Consider the following 9,969-nt stretch of genomic DNA (forward strand, 5'->3'; position numbering starts at 1 on the left):
TATCTCCATTTCTTCTTTGCCACCTCTACACTCCTCCAACATTTTGGCCATTTCATGGGTGTTATATTCCTGTTACCTCAAGGTAAAGACACTGCCTTTCCCAAAAGCACTTCAGCTTCCATTCAGAAAGGCTTAGAAAACCATAGGTTGCCATTTTTGGTATACATCTCCTCTAACTACAGTTATAATTTTAATATAAAAATAAATATTAAATAATTGGCCAGAATAACAAAAATGGAAAGAATGGAAGATCTGGTTTATTTAGTTCAACAAATAAACTGGGTTAATTAAAAAAGAAACTGAAATTGTGGGCAGACCTTCTCCCTGCCCCACCCCCCATTGGACTTTTGTACTTTTGCACATTATCTTCCCCAAAACTATCTTTTGTATTCTATATTTGATTGTTAATATATCACCTGAGAAGCAGTAATTTCCAGTCTCTGCTAGCCGCTTCTGAGGAATAGGATCAAGCCCATTGCCATTGAGTAGATTCCAACTCATAGTGACCGTATGCTGATCCCATAGAGTTTCCAAGGAGCAACTGGTGGATTAGAACTTCCGATCTTTTGATTAGCAGCCGAGCTCTTAACCACTGTGCCACCAGGGCACCGAGGAATAGGGTCAGGCCTCACAAAGGCAGGGAGAGTGTTGACCAGTGTGCACGTGAGGTGGTGCCAGGTCTGTGAAAGCAAACCTACTCCTCTGTGTCACTCTTTCCCTGCATGCTCATATGGGCTGCAAAGTAAGTCCTGAAGCTGCTCGCTCACCCAGGACCAACAGCCCTGGTGGGGTTCCTGTCTTGGCACCCAACTTCCCCTCCTACTACATGGCTCTGTTGTCTCTGTGTAGGGTGGAGGAGAATCGAAGAGGGTGGGAGTTGTGGGCTGCCCCACAAGCTCTGCTCTAGTCACTCAGCATATCCTGATGATTTAAAGCTAGGGGTCACAATCAAAGGCCCTTAGGAGTGAGGTAGGAGCATTAGTGAGCAGTTCAAACCAAGGATGAATGAAAGCTAGAAAACCTGCCGTCTTCTTAAAAGAGCTGCTGCTTCTCCCCTCCAGCCTATTATAGTCCTGAGGGCATCTGTTGCCAATCTTTCCCTATCTTCCCATTTGTCAAGAATAGCCAGTAATGGGTTTTTACAGGGAATCCCCCAATTATTTGGATTAACAGGAAATTCTGTGCAGAACAAATCATACACATATGTGGCTAGGCAGTCCTTCCCCAGTTAAATGATGAGGAGCCATATGCCTGGCCCTGTATCGCCCATGGTTCAGGGATGCCTGCCTTAACTTCCCTAGTTCTAGGGCCTCACTGGTGGCCCTGAGGCCAACAGTCCACTCCTACCTGGGGCTGGGCTTCCTGTGAAAGCTCCAGCATCTGGCCAGGTTGTTTTAGCTGAGAAGTAGCAGTTCTTTGTTATCATTGTGTCTGTTAGTTGCTGTCAAGTTGGCTCCAGCTCATGGTGACCTTACGTATAACAGAATAAAACATTGCCCAGTCCTGCACCATCTTCATGATCGTTGGTATGTTTGAGTCAATTTTTGTGGCGATTGTAGTGCCTTTCAACCTAGGAGGCTCATCTTCCAGCAGTGTATCAGACAATATTCTGTTGTGATCCATAAGGTTCTCTTTGGCTTATTTTTGGAAGTAGATCATGAAGCTTTTCTTTCTGGTCTGTCTTAGTCTGGAAGCTCCACTGGAACCTGTCCGCCATGGATGACCCTGCTGGTATTTGAGATACCAGTGACATAGCTTCCAGCGTCACAGCAACATGCATGCCACCACAGTATGACAAATGGACAGACAGGTGGTGGAGCAAAAGTTAACCATATTTTGGGTTTCATAATATATTTTGGCTCTCCGGGTGTATTAATCTCCCTTATAATGTATAAATTTATCGCTCACTTCCAGGGCTTCAACTTTCAAATGTATTTTCTGGAACCTATCATGTACAAAAGAAAAGCCTGTCATGACCCTTTGAGATTGTTTTAATGACATATAAGTGTAAATGAGCTATGTTATCCCTACTCTAACACTGCTAAAGATGATTTAAAGTTTAAATAAATTAATAGTTCGAAATGTCCTGTGTGTGTGTGCATGTGAAAGGGAATTATTAAGTCTCCTTTTTGCACAATAGGAGAAGTGATTTTCTAAGTTGCATTCTGAAGTGATTTACTTCTAAGGGACATTTTTCCATATGACTCAAAGACAGGCAAGGATATGCTGCCTCCCTCACAGGCAATTCAGCTTCCATGCAGAACTACTCAGAATGTCATGGGTCACCATTTTGGGATAACTCTTCTCTTTAGGGTGATAGAATATTGTGGAGTTGGCAGATTTTGTCATCTGTTACTAAAGTCCCCAAAAAGAAAAGATCAGCACTTTTAAAGGTCCCATATCCCCAGACTGGTTTTGATTTATAGGACTGACAAGGTCCGCTCCTCAATATCTGTAACCCAGAGCCTCATATTAAGAAAGAGATTCAATTTATCTCATAATTCCAGATATGCTCCTATCCTCTCTTGATCAGAAATCTCCCAGTGGCAGGGGGGAACCAACGGCTTCCCTACACTGTAGTTAATTTGCTATGTTGTGAATTAGATGACCGCTTGTCATGTCGGGAAAATTAAGTTCCATGTCACACCTTTCTTTTTGCTACTTGCTGCTTTATCATCTTTGACTCTTCTCTGATACTATCAATGATTTAAAAAGAGCCCACAGGTAGGTCAGTGCTAACCTATTCTAAGCCAGGGATGGATTTACCTTTTCAATTCTTTTTATCTAACTCTATCACTATTCATGAGTCTTATTAGGAAGAGTGCTGAGTTCAATATCAAAGTAATAGTTACAGGGCATTTTGATCGTTGGAAAAATAAGGTGAAATGGAGCACAAAAGAAACTTTGAACTTTCCTCAAGAAACAAGCGTGTAAATAAAACTATCCCTGGGCTGGATTTGGGCACTATATTCACGGGGAAAAAAAGGCTTAGAATATATTAATTCTTTTATACCTTTTTTCTATGTGGGGATAGGATCCAAAGTAAAAGAAAGCAGGTATCTAAATATTAGTTTTGAGTTACATTTCAAGACTTCCTTGAGTTGGTTCAAATTAACACACCAAAGCCAAATGCTGGCTTTATAGTTAGTTCCACACTCATAAAAATCCTGTAAGACAAATTAAAAACAACAGGCTGAATTGTGTACCTAACTATTATATGCAGAAATAAATAACCGAAGATTTATGATACAGTTGTGTATGAAGAACGATCTGGTTGATTTTTTCATGCTCAGAATTCTGTGATTATTCCTCCGTGATAGAGTTCGTCAGTCTTCTATCAACAAGTGCTGTAGATGGAACCATCACAGTATCTGCAGACTTCTTACCCTTCTTTCCATTTTCATTGCTACTATCAACTGAACATGTTCAGTAATGTCTTTAAGTGATTGGGCTACAATTGTGCTAAGATTTCAGGTGAGAAACAAGTTGCCATAGAGTCAATTCCAACTCATGGCGACCCATGGTGTGTCAGAGTAGAACTGTGCTCCATAGGGTTTTCAGTGGCTGATTTTTCAGAAGTAGATTGTCACGCCTTTCTTCTCAGGTGCCTCTGGGTGGACTCAAACTGTCAACCTTTCGGTTAGCAGCCAAGTACATTGTCTTAGTTATCTAGTGCTGCTATAACAGAAATACTACAAGTGGATGGCTTTAACAAACAGAAATTTATTTCCTCACAGTAAAGTAGGCTAGAAGTACAAATTCAGGGCGTCAGCTCCAGGGGAAGGCCTTTTCTCTCTGTTAGCTCCAAAGGAAGGTCCTTCTCATCAGTCTTCCCCTGGACTAGGAGCTTCTCCACGCAGGAACCCCAGGTCCAAAGGATGCACTCTGCTCCAGGCACTGCTTTCTTGGTGGTCTGAGGTCCCCCGTCTCTCTGCTCACTTCTCTCTTTTATATCCCAAAAGAAACCATCTCAAGACACAGTTCAGTCCCATAGATTGAGTCCTGCCTCATCAACACAATTGCTGCCCATCCCCCCTCATTAACATAGAGCCAGGATTTACGACACATAGGAAAATCATATCAGATGACAAAATGGTGGATAGTTACACAATACTGGGGACCATGGCCCAGCCAATTGATACGCACATTCTTGGGGGACACAATTCAATCCATGACACACATTAACCATTGTATAAGCCCTGGTGGTGCAATGGTTAAGCACTCGGTTGCTAACCAAAACGTTGGCCATTTGAACCCACCGGCGGTTCCATAGGAGAAAAGACCTGGTGGCGTCCTCCCGTAAAGATGACAGCCTAGGAAACCCTATGGGGCAGTTTTACTCTGTCTTATAAGGTCACTGTGAGTTGGAATCAACTTAACAGCACACAATTACCACAACAAGGACTCCTGCACATGAGCTCTGTGCAGATGCAGGGGAATAGCAAGTGCAAAAGCCCTGAGGGAGAAGAGGTTGTGAAATGCTCTTGGAACTTGCAGAAGGCCAACTTTACTAGAGTTCACAAAGAGTAGTAAGATTAGAATGAAATAGAGGAGAGAGAAGCGGAAACCAGGCCCATTAGGCATTGTATATCTTAAAACCAAAAACCCAAACCCACTGCTGTTGAGTCAATTCTGACTGATAGCAACCCTGTAGGACAGAGAAGAACTGCCCCCATAGGGTTTCCAAGGCTTTAATCTTTACGGAAGTGGACTGCCACATCTTCCTCAGAGCAGCTCGTGGGTTCGAACTGCTGGCCTTTCAGTTAGCAGCTGACTGCTCAACTGTGACACCAGAGCTCCTTTTGTAAATCATAGAAGGGAATATATTCTGAGTGTAGTGAGGAGCCAAGGAAAGCTCTCTAAGCTTGGAGAATGATGTGATATTATTTATATTTTTATAAAATCATCTGGCCAGTAGCTGAAGAATGGATTTGAGGGACAAAAGTAGAAATAGGCACACCAGTTATGAAGCAAGAGGGAAGGGGCAGAAGAGATGGAAAGAAGTGGGTAGATTTGAAATATATAGTAGAGATTGAGCCAGCATCTACCTTCAGTGAGCAATCTGTGTGCATTGCTTATTTCTCTATCAGCTTCTAAGCCAGGCTGTATAGTCTTATTCATCTTGGTATCTTCCTGCTCTCTTCTGCCACAGCCATGTTGAAAACAAGGTTTTGTAAAATCCTTCCTACCCCAGCTTTTGTGTCTGTCAACAGGAGTGTTCCCTTCTTCCCGGGGAGTAGATGTTGGCCTCTCATTGTTGAGCCAGAGATGTACAATCCACATTTGCTGTTCTGCCAAAGTCATACTCCGTTGTGGAATATTTTAATTTTTTTATGTTCCATTCTTGCATCTTATTAAAAACTGTATTGGCTGACATATTTCAGAATGTAAATATGCTTAATAATGCCTCATTTAATTTGAACCTCTCATCTAGAAAAACCACTTTCAATGAAAGTGCCTAAAGTGGTCAATCAAGGGATTTTTTTCCTATCCCTTATTAGCAATTTCAGCAGTGATCTGCAGTAAGCCTTCCCTTTGCATCATGTGGTTAGAGCTGCCAAAGAGGGAGAAATGATTACAACCCATCTAAGGTTTCTACAAGTTATTCCTTCTGCATGTTGAGAACATTTTAGCAAGGAGAGATATTAAAAGTACCAAACAAGCAACATATCGTAATTATATTTATGTTGCTGTAGACAAACACCCTAAATAAAGATGAGACTGTCAAATGACACAGCCATAACTTACAGTTTCAAAGATGACAGAATCATTCCCAGTGAGTCATGTGGAATAGATTTACCATTTTTGGTTTATTTGCTTTGATTTCAGAATTATCATTTCTGAAGATGGAAGCCTCAGAATCGTCAATGTCACTAAGTCAGATGCTGGGAGTTACACCTGCATTGCCACTAACCGTTTTGGAACTGCTAGCAGTACTGGCAACTTGGTGGTGAAAGGTAATGGCTAACCCAAAGAACTCATGTATTAACATATGTGCCCTCATTTCTAGCAATGTAATCTATAGACGTGGCATTGTTCGTGTTAATCTCTACAGACACTGTGTTGCTAAATTAATTCATCATGGAAACATGATATGATTAATAATTCCTGGCCAACTGTTGGTAATGAATATGACTGAAAGGCTATCTTATTTCAGAATCATCCAATACAATTTTGAGAATTACAGCCATTGTACCTATTGTAGTATTGTAACTAATGTTATCTTCACTCCTTTAATTAAATTTCCTTCAAGCCTCCATAGATTTGAAATTCATGTCTAGGAACAATGTGCTAACAAATTAAAAACCCAAGACTCAAATACTATTTTTAGCAAACATTGTTTAAACAGTGACATTGGCGATTTTTAAAAGAGCTGCGCCAGTTATTCAGAGAGATGGATTTACAGATTATTACACTAATAAAGGGTTTTGATCACCTCTGTGCTTTGCTTTAGTCACCCAGCCAACGCTGTAAGTTTGAAGGAAATAAAATTTTCCATATATCTTAGACTGGGTGCTTTATGGCTTATGACAGAAAGTCCTTTACGTTCTTAGCACAGCACATGATGGGCAACTGTTCTAACCCCAGGTGGATGGGCTGGGCTGAAGTATTGAGTAAGGATTGTTAAGGATGAGATCTTAATTTGCATGTAATTTGCATTTCGATTACTTTATACCTTGCTGGGTCATAGGATTTTTGAGTTAAAGGGATCTTGAAGATGATTTGATTGAGGAAGCTAAGTTTCACGTTGATGACTTTTCTCAAGGTGACTAGTAGCAGAAGAGGGATTTGAACCCAGGAATCCTGATTCTTTGTTCTACTTGAGAGCTCGGCTTCTAACAGAAAGGGCTGCAGTTCCAACCTACCAGCCACACCACGGGAGAAAGACGTAGCAGTCTGCTTCCATAAAGATTACAGCCTTGGAAACCTTATGGGGCAATTCTACTTTATCATATGAGGTCGCGATGAGTCGGAATTGACTCTATGGCAATGCATTTTGGGGTTTTGTTCTACTTGGTTCTTTCCACTGCACAGGAAATTTTTCTTTTCACTCATTTTTCCTATTTCTGGGTAATAGATACAGATGGGTAATAACATAGTTTCCTTCTTAACTAGTTGCAGCATCTTCTGTAAGGTAAGGTAGCCTAAAGCAAGTAAAAATATCCAAAAAGAGTATTTGCCTCATATTTTAATTTAAGAAGAAGGCTAACATTCATCTAATTACGTATTTTAGGCTCGCTGGAAATTTAAAGAATGGATTTGAGAGACAAGTGAGGAAAAGTATTACTAGTTTGGGAAGCCTTTTTATCATGAACATATTTGTGTATGTAGATAGAAAATTGGAAGTCCAAAGTTTAGAGGTAAATCTGTATTTAGACTAACTCCAGTTATTCCAGTGTATTTATTATTCTCACAGAACAATAGCATTGTAGAGAATGACTGGCTATGGGTTCACTCTCTTTCACAGGGTAAATGAAAAAGAGGGTAGACAATATTTGTCAAACAAAATCCTGGGCAGAGATCTTTGCTAATGCACTGGGTATTTCCACTGCAAAGGGGAACTTACTGGTCAACTAGGACCAAGAGGGACCCCAAGGTTTTAGAGCTGGGCAGCAGCAGAGCTGGGACCTACTAACCTATCTCCTTTATAGATTATTTGCTACTTATGTAGAGATATAAGAGAATTCTAGGGAGCAATCTTAGGTAGTGATTAAGGGGTATCGTAGTTACCTAGTGCTGCTATAACAGAATACCACAAATGGATGACTTTAACAGACAGAAGTTTATTTTCTCACAGTTTAGGAGGCTGGAAGACCAAATTCAGAGTGCCGGCTTTAGGGGAAGTCTTTCTCTCTCTGTTGGCTCTGGAGGAAAGTCGTTTCTTCAGCTTCTGCTTCCTGGTTCCTTGGAGATCTCCCTTGGCGTCTGTCTTACCCCACGTCTCCTCTGCTCAGTTGTTTAATCTCTTTTATATCTCAGAAGAGATTGACGGAGATACTCCCTACATTAATCCTGTCTCATTTACATAACAAAGACAATCCATTCCCAAGTGGGATTATAACCACAGGCATAGAAGTTAGGATTTACAACAGAGATGAGGGACACAATTCAGTCCATAACAAGGGGGCAGGGTTCAGATTCAGAGAGATCTAAGTTTCAATCCCATTTCTCCCACTTGCTAGCTCTGTGACCTTGGACAAGATAATTAACCTCTATGGGGATAACAGGAGTGCCAACCCTATAGGGCTGTTTTAATGACGAAATGAGATAATCCATGTTAAGTGCTTAGCATCATGCCTGGCACCCAGGAAAGATTAGTAGTTGTTTTGTTGTTATTTTTATTGTAACATGATTGTTGTTGTTGTTAGTTGCTATAGAGGCAATTCTGACTCATGGCAACCCCATGTGTGGAGAGTAGAACTGCTCCATAAAGTTTTCAAGCTTTTCAGAAGGAGATCGCCAGACCTTACCTCTAGGTGGGTTTGAACCACCAACCTTTAGGCTGGTACTCGAATGCTTAACCATTTGCACCATCCAGGGATCCTGTAACGTGGTAGCTATGCATATATTCTAAATCATAGTGAAATGAACATTTCTGAAGTTTCCACCCTGTCTTAGTTATCTAGTACTGCAACAGAAATACCGCAAGTGGATGGTTTTAATGAAGAGAAGTTTATTTCTTCACAGTAAGGTAGGCTGAAAGTCCAAATTCAGGGTGTCAGCTTCAGGGGAAGGCTTTCTCTCTCTCTTAGCCTTCTCATCGATGTTACTAGGAGCTTCTTGGCACAGGGACCCCGGTCCAAAGGACGCGCTCTGCTCCCGGCACTGCTTTCTTGATGTTATAAGGTCCCCCTGTCTCTCTGCTCACTTCTGTCTTTTATATCTCAAGAGACTGCCTCAGGATACAATCCAATCTTGTAGACTGAGTCCTGCCTCACTAACACAACTGCCACCCATCCTCCCTCATTAACATCATAGAGGCAGGATTTACAACCTATAGGAAAACCACACAATACCAGGAATCATGGCCCGGCCAAATTGATACACACATTTTTTGGAGGACATAATTCAAACCACGACACACCCCAAGCCATTGAAATGATTAGCAAAGAAAAGTGAGCCTGCCACAAAAAAATGGCTAAGAGTGTGACAGAGGATTATAAACACCTAAACAGAAACCATGTATATGCTGTTCTGTATTATTGAAGGTAGGGCATTTTTGCATGTAGACACAAGTTATGTCCTATATTTGCTTATCAGTCTTCTTATAAGTCTTGGCTTCCTTGGCTTATAAGATAGTTGGCGGGAAAGAAAACTGTCTATTTCCCATCAGAATTCACACCCCAGTTGTACCACTAGCCCCAGGACAAAACCATTCCCAACCAGCCATGTAGTTCCCTGATGCCCACCTTATACTGAATCATGATACAAAGCTTACAGATATACCAGTGATGAACTCTGCCAGAGTCGCCTCTTTTGTGTGTAGATACAAATTTTGCTGAGATAGTAACTTCTACGTATTTTAAGAAAGTAAATACTTTATTTCTTGCCTTCTTGTAAAATTTAGCACATTGATTTTCCAAGTAATATATGTTGCTGTTGTTGAGTGCTGCTGAGTTGGTTCCAACGCATAGCAAATACGTGACAGTAGAACTGTCCCATAGGGTTTTTTTTTTTTTTTTACTGTACTTTAGATGAAGGTTTACAGAACAAATAGTTTCTCATTAAACAGTCAGTACACATATTGTTTTATGACATTGGTTACACGACATGTCAACACTTTCCCTTCTTGACTGTGGAGGACCTTTTTTTTTTTTGGTGAAAATATACATAGCCAAAGTTCCACCATTTCAAAAATGTCTACATGTACAATTCAGTGACATCGACTGCATTCTTCCAGTTGTGCTGCTATTCTCACTATCCTTTTCCAAATTATTCCATCACCGTTATCTTCAACTCACTGCCTCG

The 9,969-nt window shown here is 40.9% G+C and overlaps 1 protein-coding gene across 1 annotated transcript in view; it reads left to right on the top strand.

Moving 5' to 3' along the window:
- Window positions 1–9,969, top strand: part of LOC101340595 (contactin-4) — a 580,334-nt gene that overhangs the window by 477,047 nt on the left and 93,318 nt on the right. The window contains exon 11 of the mRNA XM_004368276.1: window positions 5,830–5,957. Within this exon, the coding sequence (XP_004368333.1) occupies window positions 5,830–5,957 (128 nt within the window). The remainder of the gene's footprint in view (window positions 1–5,829; window positions 5,958–9,969) is intronic.

Source organism: Trichechus manatus, unplaced genomic scaffold (assembly GCF_000243295.1).
Source record: "Trichechus manatus latirostris isolate Lorelei unplaced genomic scaffold, TriManLat1.0 scaffold00001, whole genome shotgun sequence".
Lineage (NCBI taxonomy): Eukaryota > Metazoa > Chordata > Mammalia > Sirenia > Trichechidae > Trichechus > Trichechus manatus.